We start from the raw sequence: 23922 nt of genomic DNA on the forward strand, positions 1-23922 counted from the left end.
GGCATGGGGAGAGGGTTTAGCTGAGCCACTTGGGGACCAATGGCACCCAAGCCATTGCACAATGGCACTGCAACCAATTGTCCTTCCCCCCCCCCAAACTTGTCTGCTGTGAGTAACAGGGCTGTGGATGCACTGGGGGCTCTGCTGTTCCAAAAGCCCTGCTGCTGAAGGTTGGGAGAGAATTAGGATTGCACCCTAAGACATGTAAAGAATTGTGGGATCTGTCCCACCTGCTGCCACTTCCATAATTTCAGCATTCCATCCCCCGCCTCTGACAATTTTCATTGCTTTGCCTACCATCTTGCAGAGCTGCTCATCCATCCATACAGCTCATGAATATTCCAGAGCAAATAAATCTTTCAGCATGCCAAAACCTGCTTTCCACTACCATATAAATTCCACCTAAAATACAACAATGCTGGGCAATAGAGGACTGCTTGTACTAATTGGCCGTGCTGCGTTTTCAAAATCCAGCCGATCTTTCCCCCTGCCCTGCGCTCCTCTTTCATGCAAAACAGATGTTAGTTGCCAGCATTGTGTTAGGTTTGTAAACAGTGCAACCCAGAAAAGCTATCGCTCTTCTACAGCCACATTTCTCAGGCTGTGGCAGGTCTCTACAAAGATGTGTGTGGTTGCCTCGTGTGGTGAGATATCAGAACTGCAGCTTGGGAAATCTTGCCGATAGGGAAGCTTTTTCGGTCTGGGCTTGCCCCGCCCACCCAGCCAGAAAGAGCTAGTGAAGGTTGTTGGGACTATGGCCTTGCCTGAGGAAGAAGGAATTTTTGGCTCTGCTGTGTTCCTTAATTTTGACTCCAAGGTTCACCACTGTCGGCTAAGTGTGGTTCAGTCCTGACAGCCTTCCAAGCTTTACACTGGGATAGATTGCAGAAATACTGAAAGCATGCATTCAGTGCTGTGCTGAGATTTGATTCAGTTCACATATAAAGGTGAACTTGCCTAATTCTCACTTTCTAAAGCAATCCTTGAACAAAAAACAACAACACCAGGCATCCTTCAAAATTCACACTTCTCCTAATTTTCTCCATAATGTGTGCAACAATGCATGTCCTAGGGTAAAGTGTGCATATAAATGCAACCCATTAGCAAAAATAACATACAAAAGTGCATTCTATTAGGAAAAAATGCTTTGCAAAAAAATAATAATCCATCTGCTTTGGAGAAACTCATAGCAAAAACGCTGATGAATGTTCATACAGAGTTTTTGGGCGGAGAATCACAAACTGATGTGAAAATGTGGAGAACAGAATTTAAGATTGGAAGAACGAGGACATGAGAAAAACTATCATCCAGCAATACACCCACCCAACAGCCACATCTTTTGTATGAAGCAGCCCTGTACTTGGAGGTACAGGGTAAGGCTCATCTGCACAAGGGTGGAGGGTGGGAATCCTCAGCCAATTCAGATTCCCCCTGCATGTGGGTAAGGCTGTTGCACATGAACTGCCCATTCCAGTGGCGAATGTAGCAGCGCCAGATTTACGGCAGTGTGAGTAGTTACCCCTCACACATGATGCCAAGCTGAGGGGGCGCAAAATTGAGAAGCTCCCTAATTGAGAAGATCCATTTGGGGGTACCAAATGTTGGCCTCGCACAGGGTGCCCTATTATGAAAGGTTACCAAAGTCCGCCCCTGGATGTGGCCAGTAGGAGCAGCATGAATCATTGTAGCCCTCCGTATGTACTTTCAATGCATAAGAAGGTTTTCTCTGAGATTTTAAACCAGCCCTCAAGTGGGACAATTAGTGTCCTTGGAGATTCCTGGTCTCTTTTTCTCAGACACTTCCTTTATGTTGTGAATTGATAGCCCTTGTTCCTCCTCCTTCTCCTGCTCATTGGTCTGCATAGCTCCTGCCAACCCTACTGTCTCATTGGAAGATTTCAAAGCATTGCATTTAGTGTTCATAACGTCTTTCTCAAAGTGAGTGCCTATGTGTGAACTCATTGCATCAGATCTTGTTGTCTGTATAATTTCGTCTAGAAATATATGTTTGAACAGGATCCCACCCAACTCCAGTTAGGACCTGCTTGGGGTCTGGTATCTTCCCCTCTCTTTCATCATGGATGTTGGCTTATTTTATGGATATATGCTGCAGGTTATTTTATTAATACTATTGCTACAAGTTTGTAATGGACTTTGGCTAGAACAACAAACCTATGAACTTGAACTTGAACTTGAATTGGAAAAATGAGAAATTGCGAGAACTGAAATTGACAGCTCCTTCCATCCCTAGATTGACAGGTGCTAAGAAGGACCTTTAACTGAGACTCCAGAGACTAGTCGGAGCCAGTCAGAGAAACGAATACTGGGCTAGGTGGACCAATCATCTGACCTAATATAAGGCAGCCTCCTACAGTTGTTCTTGCTCTGACTGGCAATAGATCTCCAGGATCTAAGACAGAAATCTTTCCCTTCTTCAACTCTGCTACCTGAAACCCTTTTAACTGGGAGGCCTTCTGCATGCAAATCGTTGTGCATCCACAATTGGCAATTTGTAAACAGGCATGATCCCCTGTATTCCTATATTATAAGCATATTTGATGCTTCAGCTGAAGTTTCTCAAGAAAAACAATCTGTAGGCAGGTTTATTTTTTTCTAATTTTGATTGGGAAGGGGGGGTTGCATCACGCATATCATCAGCATACGGTTGCTATTTTCTAAAAATTTAGCAGGTCAGTATCACATCAACAAATTTATTTTTCCCAGCTAGATGCAAAAATACATGCTGCTGTTCTCCACTCACTTTTTATTAAGGAGGAAAAATGCATAATTGTGTTAGCTATGCTTCTCCCTCCCACCCCTTCTCTCTTTTGGGGAAAAAGAAAAGTATCAATTATTTCCTTGCATATTCAGGAAAAGAAGGCATCTTAAGCAATCAAGCTAACAGTTTTTCCTTAATTGCTTTTAACTGATTTCATGCTCTCATGGCACATTGCTGATTGAACTAAACCATCCAAAATTCACTAAAGACAACATTTTGTACTCAATGTTTTGCAAGTGGGGTGGGGAGGAGCTGCTGGGTCTAGCAAGCCCTCGGAAGCATCACATTCTGCTGTAAAGATGATAAAAGCATAGAGCGACTTGACATGAGTTGTCTTCACAGCTGCTGGATGGTGCATGGCCTTTAAAACCTTGCTTTATCTCCTCTGGAGATTTGGAAGTCAGGCACACAAGAATTTATAGAGCTGAGCCAAAACAGGTGTTTTAACTTTGCTCCTTTTCTTTTCTTTTCTTTTGCTTTTGTTATTTCCAAAATCCGCCTCCCATTTTTCAGTAGCTTTTGACTGCCTCTTCAAAATTTCATCTTGTTTTGAAGCGTGCAAAATACCCCAAGGGCTGGATTTTAAGACAATGGGAACTGCACGGGCGTGAGTGGGCAGAAGGTAGAACTGGTAGAAAATCAGCTTATTGCCAAGACTTCAAAACACCACACAAGGCTTTCTGCAAGCATCAGTAATCCCTGACAAAATGGGGAGGGTCCGCAGGACAGACGTCCTCCAGCAGTGCTCTATAGGAAGTCATTTTAAAGAAGCAAAGCAAGGGCCTTGATGTTGCCCATCAATAAATGGCCTCTGGCATGCTTAACCATTTCCCAAGCCCAGTTTCAGCACCTATAGCGGGAGTGGGTGGGAATTATCTAAAATTACCTGGGGGAGGCTCTGGTAAGAATCAGTGGGTGGGAGGGGAGGGTTAATCGCCGTCTATTCTGTGTGTTGATTCTCTTGCATGACACCATATTTGTTTTATGAGTATTGTGTTTGAAACGGCCCGTTTCCTGGTCAGGTTTAGCTCTGCCCCAAGTCATGTTGCCACCTGCACATAGCTGTCAACGTTTCCCTTTTTTTAAGGGAAATTCCCTTATTCCAAATAAGATTCCTCGCAAGAAAAGGGGAAAGTTGACAGCTATGCACCTGCAGCAAAGCACAAAATGGCGCCTCTTGCCCACTGCATGTATGGAAGCTGACTAGAATGAGAGCTGCATCTAATTCAGCGTTGCCACTGCTGCCCCCTGGCATCTGTCACCTAAGGCAGGTGCCTCACTCTACCTAATGATAACCTGCCAGGGAAGCTTTTGTAAACTAGAAGGCAAATGCTCCCCGCCCCCCGCGCTCCTGCTTCCTTTCAGGTTATCAGCGCACCACAAACTATTCATTATAGCTATGTTTGTAGGCTAATGTAAATGTTGTGTTAGCAGTGCTGATGGACTTTATTTACAAAGTCAAAATTGCCTGTAGCATCTCTTCCAATTCTGTAATATGAAAGCGAAATGCACATTAGACAGAACATCCACTTAGTATTAAAATGAGTCTCTTCCACTTTCAGTTTCCAGATTTATCATTTTCACACTCATTTCAAGAATAGCTCAAGAGATGCTCAAGGCAATGTTGGTGCTTTGCATCCAAATGCCCTGAGCTTTATGGGTTAGAGTGGCCTTTTACAAGTGAAGGTACAAGCCATTTGGGTAGCTGTGGCAGAGAATCTAAATGGCACCCTGAAAGCCTTCTTTGTAGCAGTGAGTGACTTCCTTCAGATCTGCCCTGTAATGGTTCCAACACTCTGTCATCTCCTTGGTTCTGCTTGGATTGAACTCTGACAGGGTTGGTAGGGTGGTATCCAGCTAAATGGTTCTGCTAGCACAAGGAGTTTTAGCTGTACAGTGGAGTTTCTTCACCTTTTCCTCTCCACATGCAAACCCACACAAACCTGAACTCTGTCCCAACCCTCCGAAGCAGATTTACAGGGGGCACACAGGGAGAGGAGAAGGTGGGGGAGATCCATTTTGCATAATAATTGTGTGTGTGTGTGTGTGTGTGTGTGTGTGTGTGTGTGTGGTGTTGTTGTTTTGAGTGTGTGTGTGTGTGTGTGTGTGTGCACCTGAAGTAAGAGAGACAAGAGGAAAGACACATATGGAGAAATACCCAATTAAATGTCACAAATCACCATTTAAAAAAATATTACACATTCATATTTCTGCAACATTATGCTTTTACACTACAGTGGTGCCTCGGGTTACAAACACTTCAGGTTACAGACTCCACTAACCCAGAAGTAATACCTCGGGTTAAGCGGTGGCAGTGGGAGGCCCCATTAGCTAAAGTGGTGCCTTGGGTTAAGAACAGTTTCAGGTTAAGAACGGACCTCCGGAATGAATTAAGTTCATAACCATAGGTACCACTGTATTGCGCTATTTCCCATAGTGCCAGTATATTTACTTCTTTTTTACAAAAAGCCTTTGAAGTAGAAAGTTCTGTTTTTAATTTATTATTGGTGTGTTTTTACTTAGTACCCAAAATGGATGACCAGATGAAGTGGGATGGTTGGAAAGGACTCAGTCATGTCCACCGGAAAATAAGTGGGGTGGGTCAGAAAAGGGGATGACATCCTACCTTACTTCAGAAACTATTCTACTCGCAAAATTTCAGGAATGATCCTCTTAACCGGGGATTCTGACAATTTGAGTTCCACTTGATACCATTTGAACCTCTAAATCTGAATTGGAATTTTGTAGAGGCAGATTTCATAAAGTCCATTTGCTGCCTTTTGACAGAACCCTCCCCCAAAGTCTCCTACCTGAGATGAGCCATTAAACAGCACCTTAAGGGTAGGATGGCTGCTCTTTTCTCATTGAAAGATAATCTTACATTGAACACTTCACAGCCATTTCTACTCCACTGTTTGCTGCAGATTTGTGCTATAGCGTGGTAAAACCACACGTGCAATTAGATTGTAAATCTCTCTTGCTTTGTGCAATCAATAATCATCATTCTGAAAGTGTGTGTTTGATGCACCTGGTCCTTTAAAGAAAGAAAAAAAAACACCACCGAATTGTCCTGAAGTTACTTAGCACTGATAATTCATTAGGAGTCACAAAAATTCAATCAGGGACTTGTAGATTTGCACTGGTGGGAAAAGCTCTCCTGGAAGCAGCTGTCATTTTGTGTTCCTGGAATCCTGCCTGTGTATACGGAGCCTTGTGTTCCAAGACAGCAATATCATTAAGGGCCAACACCTTTTGGCAGTGGCCCAGGGAGGTATCTGAGGTGGAACTACAGTATTAGCACTGCATTTGAGAAGGTGAATCACGGCAGCCTTCTTCTACCAGTCAGAACATAACGGGAATAAGTTCTGAGCATCACATAGCACACCCGATGAGCACAGTGTGGCAACATAAGCACGGATATGGGTCAATCACCATGCCAGTGCTTCTGAACCTGTCAAGGCCGGCCCTGCCCTTAGGCAGCTGCCTCAGGCAGCAGATACAGTGAAGTGCTGGAGGACAGATGTGTGTGTTCCATACTTCCTTAAGCTAGCTTCCTGCCCTTGGGTGCAGTGGAGAATCCTGCCCTGTCACCAGTCAGGGCAGCATTGCTCACTTGGCTTCCCTTTTTATTTTTTTTAAATGATATTTATTAAGGTTTCAATAAAAGATTAAACAGAAAAACATAAACGAAAAATACACAATTCAAAAATGCACAATACATAATCCAAAATAGAAAAAAGAACAAAAAAAAACAAAATACAAGAAAAAGAGAACAATTAAAAACAATATCACCTTTTTGTTTCCATCTTTAAATTTACTTATTTTCTGGACCTCCTCATACCTCCCTCTTTTGTATTCCAGTTCAAATTGTTTGTCCAGCAATTTCTTTCCCTCTTTTTTAATCCCAATCTTTAATCTTAATATAATATAACATTAAAATTTGCCTCTTAAAAGCCAAATTTCCATTTCCTTAAACTTCTTTAATCCTAATCCTTAATCTTAGTCTATCTATAACTTTAAATCCTGTACAGCTGGAAACCACTTATTTTCAATCCAACATCACTCTAACATTCTTTAATTTTACAGTGTTTCTGTAGATAATCTTTGAATTTCTTCCAATCTTCCTCCACCAACTCTTCTCCCTGGTCACGGATTCTACCAGTCATTTCCGCCAGTTCCATATAGTCCATCAGTTTCATCTGCCATTCCTCCAGTGTGGGAAGTTCTTGTGTCTTCCAATACTTTGCAATGAGTATTCTTGCTGCTGTTGTTGCATACATAAAGAAAGTTCTATCCTTTTTTATCACCATTTGGCCGACCATGCCCAGGAGAAAGGCCTCTGGTTTCTTGGGGAAGGTATATTTGAAAAGCTTTTTTAATTCATTATATATCATTTCCCAGAAAGCCTTAATCCTTGGGCACGTCCACCAAAGGTGAAAAAATGTACCTTCAGTTTCTTTCCATTTCCAACATTTATTATCGGGCAAATGATAGATTTTTGCAAGCTTGACTGGGGTTATGTACCACCTGTATATCATTTTCATAATATTCTCTCTTAAGGCATTACATGCCGTAAATTTCATACCTGGCTTCCCACTTGGCTCACTTGGCTTCCCAAAACCATGTCACTACTGGTTACTAAGAATCAGGGGGGAGGGGAGGAGCTGGCATTTTTGTCAGCCACCACTGCCCATCCCTGGTGTTGAAGTAAAGTTCAACTGCCAATACATTTACCTTCAGGACTGATGGGGGTAGCTAAGCAAATCAGCCTCTTAAGCTAAGCCAAGAAATAGTATTCTCTATGAAATTGAATATCAATATACGTATCAAGGCTTTGAGATTAGACCACTGAAGAAGCCCAGAAAACTACCTTGCGAGTGTGCTGCCTGCAAGCCCCAGTGAAAGGGCCCCATCAGGGGCAAACAGCAGCCTCTTGATTACTTGGACTGCCAAGGTGAAACAGGTGCAAAACGCCGGCACCCTGTCTACAACTTCATTAACATCTGTCTACAACTTTACTAACATCTCTCGGTATTGTGAACAACACCGAACTTACCTTTTGTTGATATCTTCATGAACTTACCTAAAAAGATAAAGAAAACAAAAGACTGAGTTAATCACTTGGAAAATCTATTGAGTTCATCTTAGGTTGGGTAGTTCGCAAGTCTCTGTGGCTTTGCATAAGGTTTTGTATTTTTCTCAGAAGATTGATAAAGAATGTATAATCATTTTGGTAACTACTGTGTGTATATTAGTCGCCAACGTGTTGCATGAGTTGTACTACATCCTCTCCTCTGACAGCAAAATATCCTGGGCTAGTAGACAGAGTTGAGACACCTGCCCTGATGTCAAAATGGCCTCCACTTTTGAATTGCCAGGCATTGACTAGTAGGCATTCAAGAAACTGCAAAAGTACCAAAAACTAAAATGGCACTTTGTGTGCAATTCTGCTCTCTAGCAATCTCAGCCTTCATTTTAAGAAAAGGAGAAAGTTGCCAGGGTTTAACCTTGTGAACCTAGTGAAACCTCAGGAGCCAGGAGGATTACAGAGCAAGATTATGAGCTCCAAGTTTGTGGGTCTCCCTTCAACACCTTAACTAGAGGAAGCAGAAGAAATCAAACAAAAAATGTCAAGCTTACTAAAGGTATATAGGTTGTAAAATCTGGCTTTTCTTGGTAAATATTTTATTTTCTTGGTACAGTGTACGCACTGCCCAGAGAATCCATCATCAAGCCCACGGGTGCAACAATTGTTTTGCTGCAAAGCAAATGTTCACGTATAATTTTTAGAAAACAGGTTTGACTTATGCCTTTGGCACCATTGGCTCCTCTTTGCAAATGGCGCCCAAAGGAAAGAGTAGCCAGCTCCAGGACTTTTTACTTTTTGAATTCGTTACGTTGTTCTTCGCTGAGCACCAGAGTTCAAGCCAGTCCATCAGAGGTCCCCTGAACACTGTTCCATCTGTACAGGACCAGTTTAGATCAGCCTTTCTCAAACATGGGTACCCAAGATGTTGATGGACTACAACATGGGTAGGCAACTAAGGCCCGGGGGCCGGATCCAGCCCAATCGCCTTCAAAATCCAGCCCACAGACAGTCCAGAAACAGCGTGTTTTTACATGAGTAGAACATGTCCTTTTATTTAAAATGCATCTCTGGGTTATTTGTGGGGCATAGGAATTCATTCAATTTTTTCCCAAAATATAGTCTGGCCCCCCACAAGGTCTGAGCGACAGTGGACCGACCCCCTGCTGAAAAAGTTTGCTGACCCCTGGACTACAACTCCCATGATCCCGAACCACTGGTCCTCCTAGCTAGGAGTAATGGAAGTTGTAATCCAACAACATCTGAGGACCAGTGGTTGAGAAAGGCTACTTTAGATTATTGTGAGCCGAGGAGGTGGGCATCCTGCTTTAAGAAGTGCATCTGACCACCCTTGGCTGCTGACCACCTTGTCTTCTTGGATCAAGCCAAAGGTGATTGCTTGGGTGGGTCCAGGAAGTGGAGAATGCTGAAAACGTCTTTAACCTGGCTTTTGAGACTTGAGGTATATGCTATTAGGAACCACTTTATTTTTATGGTTGTAAGATCTTTTGAATTATTTATGATACTGTGTTTTAATGCGGTAACCTACCCTGGGACCTTAGGGTGAAGGATGGGTAAATCAATCATCATCATCATCATCTAACTTAATATTGCAAAGAGAATATTACCAATGCATGGATAATTCTTATACTGGTCAGGTGGACCAATGCTTCCAGACAAGGTATTATATGCCCATATGTGATGTGAATTCCTGACAAGTGCAACATTTTAGCACCTTGATCTACCATTTGCTTTTGTGTGTGACTGTGACTGGAAATGGCAGCTTCTACTGTAAGATCAAGGGCTCTATTTCAGCTTGTTCTATTTTGATTTTTGTCCAAGCAGGTGGATGTGCACAGAGGCTGATGCATCGTGACCGCTGCTGTGTTTACATTCAGCGCGGAAGACGATAAGCATTCAGAGAGTGTACAGAGCTAGGGATGGGGAAGAAATCCAATTGAGTTCATATTTAAAGGCAAATCTACCTAATTCACACTTTCTGAGGCAATATGTGAACCAAAACACAGCCATCCTTCAAAATTCATACTTCTCCAACTTTTACAGTGCAGTTCTCCACCCTAGCACAGGGAGTTGGACTTGATGGCTCTACAACTCTATGATTCTGAGTCATGTGTAGGAAAAAAAATACATATACTGGGGTAAACTCTGTCTAAAAGTGCATATATTGGTGATAATGTCAGGATGCTGTCAGCGCCTCCCATCTGGTTGCCCGGAAAAGTATAAGGACAAGGAAAAGTTTCTTATCATCCTTTTTTATTTCATTCTTTACACAGACAGGCAATAGAACCCAGCCTCTTGGATAATGGCATTGTCCCGAGTGAATCTCGACCCCACACCCCTCCCACTTTCTCATTCATCATTCTCATCGTCTCCTCTACGGGTGCTGCTACTTGCCCTCTGTCTTTGAGCTCTTTGCTCTCCTACCTTTAAGGTTCTCCGGGTTCTGGGAGATGGAGGGTCTGGAATGACAACGTGTCATCTGGGTGTTGTTTTGGCTGTCCCATGATTTCCCAGTTCCCCCCTCATTTGCCTCTGAGCTGTGACCTCCCGCAGACCACTGTTGTAAATCTATACTGTCTTCATCTTCCTCCTTCCTGGAAGGGTCAGGATAGGGAGGCGGTCTCCACCCTTCCTCCTCTGCCCGGTCCCTGACAAATAGCATACGAAAATTCATTATGTATAGGAAAATTTGCTGTGCAAAAATGTGTATTTTAGGGGCAATTGTGTTTCTTGTTTTTAAAGCAAGCTGATGTGGAAATGTGAAGAACTGTGAACTTAAGGTTGGAGAAAACAGAAATCGACAGATTTGCTCATCATTAATAGGTGCCTGGCAATTTACCGTGATTCCTAATCTTTCGAAGGCCTCAGGCTTCTTTACCAGATGTATTAATCAGATTAGGAAGGGTACAACAATCATAATGTTTGAGATACAGATGAGGATAAACCAAGTTAACAAGGAAAGAACTAATCTTAAATGGAATGTAGAAAACACACCCTTGGTAGCTGAAATGTCGAGTATGGATATGGTACATAATCCCAACATCTGCTGAAGTATCAAAATTTGACTGGTCCCAAGGGGACCCAGATTTGAGAGCAGTTACAGGAAGTCTGGTCATTACATATAAATATCTATTTTAATGTACTACTGAATTACTCAGAAAAGATTTTTAGCATAAATATGAAAGTGCTTTATCAACAAAAGAAATCAAGGTACTATTGCCCTTCACTGTGAGCAGATTATCTGCTTGGGAAGTAGAGGAACCTAAGAACGTTTCTTAATTCCATAACTATAGATGGGGAGGTCATTTGTAACACCTAAGTGTTTTAACAAGAACACATGAAATTCCACTTCTTATTTCCCTTAAAAGCAATAATCTTGGCAGGTCGTTTCACATGTTTACTGCCTTTTGTTTCATTTTTTAAAAATTAAATTTATATCCCATCCTTGAACATGAAGGCTACCAGGGTAGTGCCTGGGATCTGTGTATAAAATATGTAATACAAAGACCATTATGCAATGATATAAAGCAGGTATCCAAAACAAAAACGATGGTTTGTATCCAACTAAGTTCCACCCAGAGCAGCCCTATTGAGGCCTATGGACCTAGGCAAGCCGTGCCCATCCATTTCAGCATTTGATGTGCAAAAGTGAGAGCAGGAAATGAAATGATTTTAACGATGCTAAATCATTACCCATTTCAGTGGCCCTAACCACTTTCTGTTTTCTTTGCAGATTTTGGCAATCATTTCCATCATGTTCATCGTCCTCTCTACAATTGCCTTGTCACTCAACACTCTTCCTGAGCTCCAAGGCACAGATGAATATGGAAATTCCACCGATAACCACCAGTTAGCCCATGTCGAGGCTGTGTGCATTGCATGGTTTACAATGGAATACCTCTTACGGTTCCTCTCCTCTCCTAAGAAATGGAAGTTTTTCAAAGGGCCACTGAATGCTATCGACTTGTTAGCCATCTTGCCATACTACGTCACCATCTTCCTCACAGAGTCAAACAAAAGTGTACTTCAGTTCCAGAACGTGCGGAGGGTCGTTCAGATATTCCGTATCATGAGGATACTCCGAATTCTCAAGCTAGCTCGGCACTCCACTGGTTTGCAATCCCTGGGATTTACGCTGAGGAGAAGCTACAATGAGCTTGGGTTGCTCATTTTGTTTCTGGCCATGGGGATTATGATATTTTCGAGCTTGGTGTTCTTTGCAGAAAAAGATGAGGAGGATACGAAATTCAAGAGCATCCCAGCATCCTTCTGGTGGGCAACCATAACTATGACAACAGTTGGCTATGGAGACATCTACCCTAAAACACTCTTAGGTAAGATCGTCGGTGGCTTGTGTTGCATTGCTGGTGTCTTAGTCATTGCGCTCCCTATACCAATCATTGTAAATAACTTCTCTGAGTTCTACAAAGAGCAGAAGAGGCAGGAAAAAGCCATCAAGCGCAGAGAAGCTCTTGAAAGAGCAAAAAGAAATGGGAGCATTGTGTCCATGAATATGAAGGATGCTTTTGCCCGTAGTATAGAACTGATGGACATAGTCGTTGAAAAAAAGGGAGAAAATGCAGGCAAAAAGGATAAAATTCAGGACAATCACTTATCCCCAAGCAAGTGGAAATGGGCCAAGAGATCTCTCTCTGAAACTAGCTCCAACAAATCTTTAGAGACAAAGGAACAAGGGTCGCCAGAAAAGGCTCGCTCATCTTCCAGTCCTCAGCATCTGAATGTTCAACAGCTGGAAGACATGTACAGCAAAATGGCGAAAGCTCAGTCCCAGCCCAACCTCAACATGAAGGAGTCAGGTCAACCCAACAAGCAAAAGGAAGAATTAGAAATGGAAGCTATTCCTGGCCCTATGGTCCCTTTGCTGACCACTCGGGCAGATGGAATAATTGACATGAGGAGCATGTCAAGTATTGACAGTTATATAAGCTGTGCTACAGAATTTCCCGACTCCGGGAGATATTCCCATAGCCCATTAACTACGCTGCCTAACAAAGGTGGGATAAATCCACTTCAGGATCCATATAGGCCAGAGGGAAGCGGGTCCAAATTCATGGAGATAAAACCAAATCTAGAAAGCAGTCGTTGCTCTACATTTTTCATAGAGAGCCCCAAAAGTACCATAAAAGTCACCAATCCTCTAAAATTAAGATCCCTGAAGGTTAACTTTATGGAAGAGGATGCCATAGGACCAACAGCATCAAACGTCCTGAGAATATACCCAGATCCCCTCAAGAGCAAAGGAGCAACAGGAGCAGCTACAGACAGTTCTGGCCACTCTGATCGGTCTTTAATGAGTCCAGAAACCTCTATCTATACTACTGCAAGTACTCGAACACCCACAAAATCCCCCGAGAAGCAGGCAGCAATAGTTTTCAACTTCCACGATGCTGGGATACATAAATATATCGACGCCGACACTGATGACGAAGGTCAGTTGCTGTATGACTCAAGCCCTCCCAAAGCCCCACCAGGAAACCCAGCTCCCAAATACAGCATTACACATGGTGGCTATTTAAGGCAAAGGGATAGTGTTTATAGAACAGAGAAGAACCACTTAGAGACTGCTGCTTTACCCTCCTCACCCAAGCTAATTGGGCAAAATTGCCTTTATTCCATGGAAAGTATCACTGGAAGAACCCGTGGTAACCAGGAAACTATCAAATTAGAGAACCACATTTCACCCGAGGTTCACATATTACCGGGTGGAGGAGGACATGGTAACACACATGATCAAAAGATCTGACATGTAACCCAGAACTTTTGGTGAAAGCTGAAAAGGAATGCCTTTACACTCAACACGCGAAGAAGAGCTTCTGCATGGCATGAACTTTTGACTGAAACAAGCCACCTGTTTTTTAAAAGCAAGAGGATGCCCTCAAGGTGGGCTCAGGAATAAGTCCTTCTCTGGATCCACTACAAAGTTACTGGCCACAGCCATCAACTGAAACAAAGATTGTGCATCTTGGTCATAATTTGATCTCCTTTCGACTTCCTTCATTGAAGTTAGTGTGACCAAATATTCCATTCACTTCCCCCCCTTCTTTGATGGATCTCTTATATGTGGCAGTATCAGCACCCGACACTGCAGTACCCCTTTAAAGGAGACCAAGGTGGCCAGAGTCAAATACTGGAAGAAATGGTTAGGTGTGGTAAGAATAATCAGTGATGCAACACTTTTTGCATGAGGGCAACTGTTTCAAACATCCCCAGCTATGCCTTCTTCTCTGAGGGATACGAGGTCTAAAGGTAACAGAATGGGCTGGTTAAATTGCGGATTCAGTGAATTGAGAAATAAACTGTTTAAATTCTCTGTGTGTGCTTAATACTTCAAGATTCATTGAGACCTGAAGTTTTCTTTATAAAAAAAGTAACAGCAGGGTGAGTTGCACCACTTGTATCTAAATCCAAAACACCCCTTCAAAATTATAGCTAAGAATAGCACTTATTACTGCTCATAGTAACACCAAAACAGAGATCAGGAAAGCAGTTTTTAAACTGAGATTAGAAAGGCAGTTTTCAAACTGAAAAGACAATGGGAATGGATGTGTGAAGGAAGCATTGTTCTGCTCTTATGGGTGAGAGGGTTTGGTTGGTATTCTTAGAAGGGAGCAACCAAGATGTAGCTGACCCTTTTGTGTGTTGGGGGAAGGCTACTACCCAAAACCACAGCCATAATGTAAACGAAAGGACAGTGCAACCCCTGGAGATTCTGACCAAAGAATTAAGCTGGGAGTCCATACTGGCATTATGATCATCTCCAGCACAAAAGGGGCTAAAGTTAATAGTATGAAAAGGCATTAAATGTCGGCTCCCTGAATTATTTGCACATCCTTTCATGGCTTACACCTAATCTGTTATCCATGCCAGAAGAATCTTTCTGCCACATTTTGCACTTAAATAGCGCAGAATGAAAAGATATGCAAGTTTTAAAAACATAAATATGCAAAAATAGTAACAACAATCCTAAGCAATTAGCCTGATCCTCCTCTCATTTGGACTGGTTGTGAATCATAAGAGGCTCCCACTGGAGTTTCACAGGTGTGGTGTAAATGAGAAGAGAATCAAGTTTCAAATATTTTGTTTTTAAACTGGCCGTTTTAAAGAAAACCATAAATACCAGCTTGGATTTATAAGGTAGGCTGGTATATTAAATCTTGTATCATTTAGGTTTGCTGATATCAAAAGCACTTTATGTTGATTTTATTATTGCGTTTGACAAAGGTGGCGTAGAGAAGCAGAGAGAATGTATTTTTTTAAATAAAAAACAAACAAACAACCTAGCACTTTAAAACAAGCACTATCTTGATTTGTGCCTCGTCACATCTGTGATTTGTTACCCACCTGGTAACGAACTGCGATAACTGTGATGATAACACTTAATGTTGTGTCCATTGTTGCTGTAGTATATGTGTCATTGAAAGTTTGACTTCTCTTTCAGGGTACACGGTACTCTGATGTGGACTCAAAGTCTAGTATAAGAGGTGGGCAGTAGAAGAAGAAACGTTAGGTCACTGCCTTCCCCCCAATAAACACATGTGAAATAGACATGAACTAAACTTTGGAGCAAGTTGGTAAAAGTAGTATAGAGAAATGTCATGTTCTTGTTTTCCTCCTACAATAATAATAATATGGGTTTTGTTCAGTTTTTCTAGGAAGATACCAAAATATTGCATATGGGCTATGTACAATATTTTCACTGGCCATATTCAAGGACTGAGGTTTAAAAACCTGGGAACAGTGAAGTTTTTTGGCCAGTACATCAAATTAAGGTTGCTTCCAGCTGGGTGTTTATTATGAGATAGGTGCTCCTCATGCATGCAGATTTTTCGCAGCATCCACATTACATTGCTGGCATCAAAATGCTGGCCTGTATTCTCTCCTGCCCCAGTATCATCTGGATTTAGCCTTTCCTGGGCGAAACCCAAAACGTTTAAAAAAAACACCTGTTGTCAGTGACCTGTGTGCAGTATCTGAATGGCCCATTTACAATATTAAGCCTCCATTTGGAAGCACAGTAACCTTTTTAGACATGGGTGTTTTATCAGTGAAGTGCATTGCACCTACGGTGGTGCATAAACCACCTGCATGCTACAGGCCTCGAGGCTCAATTTTTCTGAAACGAAAAGCTGTCAGTAATATATTGCACCCTTGAAAAAGACTACCCCACTATCTGGATATACATGTTTCGTCAAACAGTTACGTTTCCGATGTCATATAGTCGTTGGTTGGTCATGACTGTCATTCTTGTCCATTCAAGCTGTACTGTACTCCTGCCTCTAATGCACACAGCGTGGATGGACAAAAGCAATAAGCGCATTGGGGTTGTCATTATCGCTTTGTTAAGTTAGACCTCTGGCCGGCACAATATTATATGTAGGTATGGAGATGTTGCACATTGGGTGAATTATTCAGTAATCCAGTACTGTTGGGATTACTGAATAATTTCCCAATATTTCCAGAGAGGCCTTATGGTTACGCTATTGTCCTATTCACTCACATGCGCATAAGACAGATCAAGATATGGATAAGCTCAAATTGTGTACAGTTTAGGCCAGTAAAAGTCGGATAAGCTCCTTTCCGTGCAAGAAGTCGCACAGTCAGCAGCCAAAAACGCACCTCTATATTCAAAAGTCTCAACAGAATAGCATATTTGAAAAGAACACCCCCTGCCCCATGTTAGAAGTCCGGCTTTGTTCATTCAAAACTTGCATTAAGGGTGAGCCTCGCAGTAATTCATACAATGTACTTAGGAGAGTTAAGTTGTAACAATCAAATAATTATTAGGAACTAATGATACAGCAAATGAGCTTTAAGCATATTATTGCAGTGATCCATTCTTAATTAAACTGACTATTAAGTGAGTTCCATTGAACTCGGGAAGCTTCCTTCATGTTTAGGGCTAGACTCTGGGAAAGATTATTTTAGAGATGAAAACCAATTGCTACGGAAAACTCCCATGTATTTTAAGTGGGGGGGTGTTAAATAGTTTCAACACTGGGGTTGACAGGGAGGCAAGAGCTAGACTGCTTATGTGCTTAAGCAAAGGCAAGTGAATTAGGTCATTTGCAAGTCAAACCCCTAAATTGTTTGTGTTAAAAGTCTGTCATGTCCATTATCAGCACAAATGTTTTAAATAAAAACAAATTCAGGGAAAAATTACTTTTTGATATATAAAAAGTATACAATGGTGATTTCCACATTGCATATTTTAGAGCTGATTCTTTCATGTAAAAAGTTTTCAGAGGAATTGTATTTTTCATATCCGAAAGCAAATGCGTTTGACTATAGCCATATAGAGAAAGTATTTAACAAATCGCTATTGGAAATGAGACATTTGAGTTCCTAGATGACAGTCACAAGAATCGTGGCGTTTAAAAAACAAACCTGGAATATCAACTGGTGCAACTCTCCTTGTAACCAAAGGCCCTGTTATTGCCTTGCGTGGACGTAGTGTGACACAAAACTATCATTCATCTAGCGCAAACTTCTCAAGTAGCATGTTACCGGGTCACTTTTGACAGCTTTGTTCAAAAGTATCATAAAGTATCTATCCTTTGAGTGTGAACCGCCAAAGTCCTATAGATTTCTTATAGAAAGAGAATAATTAAAGATGGGCATACACTATGCTCAAAAACATTTCTTTCTTCTGTTTGTGAAAGTGTTATTCTAGCTCACATTTTGTGCCCCACAAAAAACAAACAAACATGGATCTCTGGGGCAAACCGCACTGCTGTGAATGGGTTCTACACAAAACCATAGCAATGGTCCTGTATCTTCTGTTCATTTCAGTGCAGCTTGCGCCAGAGAACCTAGGATTGTGTCCTATGATTAATTTAAATTAAATGATGCCTGACAATGAACTGCTTTGTACAAACTAAGTATAGATGTATGAGCACTGGGAAATCTACTCTGAACTTTAGAAAAGCATTTGGAATGAAAGCAAAAATCCAAAAGAATTGGGGAAGGGTCTGCACTCATCACAAAAGGGAAAAGTAGTGGGGTGTTTTTTTAGGGGGACCACAGTTCAGAAATCCATAAAGTATTGAAAATAACGCCTCTGTACAATTTGCTTGTTTGTTAGATGCATAGCTGGCCCTTTCACTAGCTGAAGTTGCCAAGAGGAGGTAGAATGAGCAAACACTCTGTGTGGTAAACCAGTTGCTGTGGCCCTACAGTAAAACAGACAAGCAGGAGTCCCATTTGATGTGTCTCTTGACGGGCTGTCCCAATTCAGACTGCTGAAGAGAGAATGAAATCTTTTTAATTTCACTCTGTGGAAACACACACATCCAAAACACCGATTGCCTGAAATAGGCACGGCCAGCTTCAGGTTTGAAGGGGCCTGGGACAAAGCACCTTTAGGTGAGCTCCCTCCTCTGTCATTGGGCTCTGCTGGTCTTCCCTCGTGGCAGCAATCAGAGCAGCACCAGGTAGCTGTTGCCCAGCCGCCATTTTGATTTCCCACAATGCCTTCAACACAGCACACTGCACTGAGGCATGGTGGAAAATAAGTATGGTATCTAGACTAACTGCCGGGTCTTCGCTTAAAATGCTGGGCCAAAAAAATATTAAAGGAGGGTCAGGGCAGGTAACAGGCAGGGCTGGAGGCCCAGGAGCTGCCCAGGGGTACTGGGTGCTCCGGAAATGGTACTGCCCAGCAGAACTTGTTTTCTCGTTAAATCTTTTTTTCTAAAAGATACAGAGATGCATGAGAGAAAAAAGAGAATCCAGCAAACAATAATGAGCATACGAGATGAGAGAAAGTGGAGTGTAGGTATCTACTTTGGAGATAGACCATTTGCTGGGATGGTGAGAAAAAAAATTTCCAGAGCAATAGCTCCTAAACTAACCATAGTTAAATGGTCCTCTTGACCCAATAAACTTTATTGGCAGGAAGTATTCGCTCGGCATTTTATCATCAGCACTTTCCTTTTTTTAAATCTTTGCCTATGTGCTATGCACCATGCAAATAAACAAACATATTACAGGGCAGAATTCGCCTAACAAGTCCCATGAGCGGACACTCTGCTCAAGGACTTCCATTTGTGCAAAAGTGGTTTCCTCTCTCTCCTCCCCCCAAAATTGGCCCGGGTGGGTCAGGAGAACCCCCAGAAATGGTGCATAGAACTGTGTGCTGGGGGAGGAGAGGGAAATCATGCCATCTGATAAACCTTGTACCTGCCTCCATCTTTGTTTGCCTGCCCCATGATGGACAGCAAATGGGTTGAAAAGAACGAGTGCAGACCTTGCACTTAGCTGAGGGGCAACGATTCCCTCAGCTGCTAGCTTGCTTCTTCTTTTTTCCTTTAGCAAGGAAAAAAAATAGCCGTTCTTGTGATTATGGTAGATTTCTCAGTGCCTTTTTTCATAGAAACGTCACCTAAGCACACTTCAGGAACATGAAGACCATTGTCCTGTCCTACGGGTGGTCCACATTTTATGAAAGTCTTGAGAATCAATGATTGCAAAAGAAGAAAAAGATGACCCGCAGGATGCGTATTTCTTCCCCGAACAGACTGTGTGGCAAAGGGCCTGAGGAATTTCCCCCCCTGCGTATATCACGTTGCATCCAAATCAGTGTGACGTGTTACCTTAGCAACTATGGCTATCATAAACTGTAGCCTTCCCTTCCCTTTGCAGCTAATAAGGTACAAGATTTTTAAGCAAAACAGTATTCTCTTCTGTAAAAAAAAAAAGACTGCAATGTATTGATAATATTTGTACCTATTCTATATTTATGTCTTGACAGAATGACGACTGGTACTAACTTGTGATTTGTATACCAGGGGTATTTCAAGCTCATGTGGAGGTTACTAAAGCCGCATTCTCTCGACTGATACATTCCACATGACATTTGGTAGATCAGAACACTCTTCCAAAGCACCCATGCCATGCCATTGGTACAATCGCCACACAAAGCAACAATAGCAGTGGGTATTCTGTGGCATGGCTAAAACACTAATGTATGTGAACGTGGATTCGCACAGCCTGTTCACATGGTGGGCTTATTGTATGTCAAGCTTTGCTCCACCATGGGAGTGCTAAATCTGAGGCACTCTTACTTGCTTCCACAGCTGCCAGCTCCCCAATGCATTCCAACAGGCAACCGGACAAAAATCCAGCTATCAGCATTTAAGGGAGAAAATTAACATGTCCCTCCTGCATCGTGATGATGAGGGATGCTGCAGCTGTGGACGTCCTCTTCCCCTATCTCACTACTTAGCTGCCTAACAGCCTCCGTCTGTCAACTAGCCTTAACAGTACTCAGCTTCTCAAGAGTCCTTCTTAAAGGGGATAGATGACATGGTGTCCTTTGGGTGTTGCTGGGCTTGGGGTACAGGGAGAAATTGGATTTGACTCACATTTAAAGGCCAATCTACAAAATTCACACTTTCCAAGAAAATATGTGAACCCACACACAGCTGTTCTTTAAAAAATTCACTCATCTCCAACTTTTTCAACAGAAGTAAGATGTCCTAAAATGCATATAATAGGGTAAAGTGTATATTTTAAAAAATGTATTGTTGAAAATAACGTAAGAAATGTTTGGGGGAATGGCATATGTATATTAAGCAGAACTGAGTACAAAAAAATGTGCCTGTATGGAAAAAGTCACACTAAAAGGCTGGTGAATTCTCATGAGGATTTCTTAAAAGATAATACAAACTGCTGCAGAAATTCAAGATTGGAAAAATGAGAAACAGCACCGACAGAGCCATCCATTCCCAGTTGGGCCACAACTCCTATCATCCCTGACCACAGTGGCGTAGCGTGGGTTGTCAGCACCCAGGGCAAGGCAAGTAATTTGTGCCCCCTAACCCTAACCCCCAGATGTTGCGCCCGGTGCGGCCGGCCCCCCCTGCACCCCCCACGCTACGCCACTGCCTGACCATTAGCTTTTCTGGCAAGGGCTCATGGGAGTTGGAGTCCAAAAACCTCTGAAGGGCACCATGTTGACTCCCCATGAGCTAGCCAAACTGAGGCTCCTACTTACCCATCAAAATTACCCTCAGTGTGCTGTTGCATGAAGAGGGTCCCTTATAAATTGTTGTGCTTGGACACGATTTTCTTGTTTAAAGCTCCATGGAACACCCAAGAGGAGCAATTCCATCAAACCGCCCATTATATGGGACTTTCACTCATCCCATTTTTTAAAAAAGCAGGGTTGTGGGAATCAACTCTGAGAGCACAGAGCTTTCAGAGTCACTCTTTCCCTTGGTCAAATTTTCCCGTACGACCAATCATTAATTCCCCTTAGATGGTAACCAAAACAAAGCAAAAGTAGTCATGGAGGTTGCTTTATAAACAACCTGTCAGGGAGAATATGGCTTTAATAAAGTTCTGGTTGAAAGTACAGCTGTTTGCTGTTCCTCCAGTTTGCCATTGTGTTGGCTCTGTAAGTAGTGCTGAGGGGAAAGTCGGGCGACTTTCATGCATTCCAGAGTAGTCTATTTTTCTGTTCCGATAAAAAAAAACCAGGGTGGGGGTGGGGAATGATATATAAATATATGACTGTATTTTTAGCAAATTTATAATAGGGCAATCAAGTCAAAATTCTTCTTTTGTATTACAGAATAATATATTAGAGTCTCTATTGTCAACAATTTCCATAGTTGACCTTCTTATTTCATTTTGCGTGTGTGTCCGTTCTAAAGGAATGTTACAGTATTTTCCCACTGAACTGTGATGACTGCAAAAATGGTCGCGGAGTCCGACGTTGTCGTGTTTTGATATCCTCCTTAATCTGTCAGATGTTTCAAAAGTGCAAATGGGAGTTAACGTGAAGATTTCCTCCTTCTGTGGGAGTGTGTGTGTATGTTTGCGCGTGCCAGTCAGAATGGCTCAGACTCTGATCTAAGTGGAACGCAGACATGTAATCCGTTAACTTCATACTTTGACCTCCGTGAGGTCCCTTCCAGATGTACATCACTTATAATAAGATTAAAACCAATCAGAGTGCATGGATTACGTAATGGGCTCAATCCTTTGGGCAGGATAAGTGGCCAGTTGAGAAGATCTTATCCACCGCATGCTTTGTGTGCAAAAAAAGTGGGTGATCCAAGAGTCCAGACAAGCCTTTCCCAGCCTGGTGCTATCCAGATGTTCCCATCAGCGCCAACCAACGCAGGCGGGAGCTGAAATCTAGAGGGCACTAAGGTTGAGGAAGCCTGGTCCAGATAATTCAGAATTCCCCTCCCCTTGAGAGCAGGAACTGGTGCTGGTGTGATTAGGAAAGAGCACTCTGCACACCTTCAGAAGCACAGCATTTACCAGGCAGTGTGAAAACATAATTAAAACACAGTCCCAGCAAAGACAAGATACACAGAAACAAAAAGGCTTCCCTCACAGCCAGGCATAAGCTTATCTGTGTCTGCTTCACAGCACCGCACATCCTCCCAGGAAGCATAAACCTGCCTGCTAGCCTCCAGTGCAATTCCTCCTGCAGAGACCAGTGGGAAATACGCTTGCCAACTTTTGAGTGGAAGCTGCGCTCTGGTGCCTGTAACAGCTGCCTGGCACTCGGAAATTTAGCAAGTGGCGTCTTCTCGATTGCTTCATCTCCGTGCCAAATAAAAAAGAAAGAAAGCTGTTGAAGGCACAGGAGGCAACGGAGCCCGTGTGGTGTAATGGTTAGAGTGCCTGGGAGACTAGAGTTCGAATCCCCACTCAATAAATAAGTGGCAGGCACGGGAAACAGGGAAGTAGATTCCACTTAATGCAAAACACAGAACTTTGGTTTAAGGGAAGGGGTTTTGCAGAGGGGAAAGAGCAGGCATGGATGCTTCAGTCACCAGCTCCCTGCACTTCTGCGCTGCAGGCTTCAATATTTCCTCCTTTTCAAATATAATCTTACATCAAGCAAAAGGGCTGTAGCGCTTTGCATGCAAAAGGTCCCAGTTTCAATCATCATGTAGGGCTGCAGAGGGATGGCACTCTGTCTAAAACCCTAGAGAGTCACTGCTGTTCGTGTCCACAAACAACACTAAGCTAGATGGACATGATAAAAGGCAGCTTCCTACATCCCTTATCACCACACTTACTAGGTAATGAGACCAAGAGCCCTGCCTTCATTTGCATCTGGTTACTCTATTCCTTGCATAGACTAGAGGGATTTGCCCAAGTATAAACTGAGCAAAGAATCCACAATTCGTTCCAATTAGGATCTGACATTGCTTAGATGTGCTGGGATATGTAATCAAGCAGCTGCTGTAGGCCAGGGATAGCTAGCATGGCATCCGCCAGATGTTTTGGACTACAGATCCCATCATCCCTCACCACTGGCCATACTGGCTGGCACTGATGTGAGTTGGTGCCCAAAACGCCTGGAGGCTACCACTTTGGTTACCTCTGTTATATATATATATAGCATGTGGCCAGGTTTGTTTGTTTGTTTTTTCTGTTCCTTTATAATAAAGAGCTGATTCCATTGCATCAACAGAATCACACGGTGTGGAAATTTATTATATAGGCCTCCAGCTCTGACAAGCAAAGGCTCCGACATGATCTAACATGAAACCTTGTGTTATATGGAACTTTCATAAAAGTAATTGAATAATGGGAAGAGCTGGTGCCAGATATCTAGCAATCTGAAGAAATAGCCAGTGGTTAGATAGATGATAGATAGATAGATGATAGATAGATGATAGATGATAGATAGATAGATTAGATAGATTTGCTGTATATGCAACAAGATGTGAACCTGTGACTGCCTTGTGCTGCAAAATACCATTTTACCACATTAAGCCTTTAATAGCTCAAATGGACATGTTTGTCCCAAATGTCAGCTGGTCCTCCCATTATCCAGTTTAGGAACCTTTTACGCAGGTACAAGTAGTGAAATGCATTCATTAGGATGGGCAGGATGTATGTATACTACAACTCCCATCATCCCTAATTAGTAGCCATGCTGTCTATGAGAAACTGGGAGAAACCAAAATCAGTATATTCTCCCAGCCCTCAAGGCCTGGATATTGTTCTATAAATTGCACAACCAAAGAAGTTCCAGCTGGTGGAA

The 23922-nt window shown here is 42.5% G+C and overlaps 1 protein-coding gene and 1 long non-coding RNA gene across 2 annotated transcripts in view; one reads left to right on the top strand and one right to left on the bottom strand.

The window, feature by feature from the left end:
- Positions 1-14217, top strand: part of KCNB1 (potassium voltage-gated channel subfamily B member 1) — a 194759-nt gene extending 180542 nt beyond the window's left edge. Inside the window, exon 3 of the mRNA XM_081011123.1 lies at positions 11620-14217. Coding sequence (XP_080867249.1) covers positions 11620-13650 — 2031 coding nt within the window. The 3' untranslated portion in view covers positions 13651-14217. The remainder of the gene's footprint in view (positions 1-11619) is intronic.
- Positions 14218-14268: 51 nt separating this feature from the next.
- On the bottom strand, positions 14269-23543 carry LOC308480283. The gene is made up of 2 exons (XR_013987992.1): positions 20793-23543; positions 14269-20659 (listed from the first exon to the last, which is right to left on the bottom strand). It is a non-coding gene; the product is annotated as an uncharacterized lncRNA (long non-coding RNA).
- Between the last annotated feature and the right edge of the window lie 379 nt (positions 23544-23922).

Source organism: Podarcis pityusensis (assembly GCF_964106645.2).
Source record: "Podarcis pityusensis genome assembly, chromosome: 6".
NCBI classification, from domain to species: domain Eukaryota; kingdom Metazoa; phylum Chordata; class Lepidosauria; order Squamata; family Lacertidae; genus Podarcis; species Podarcis pityusensis.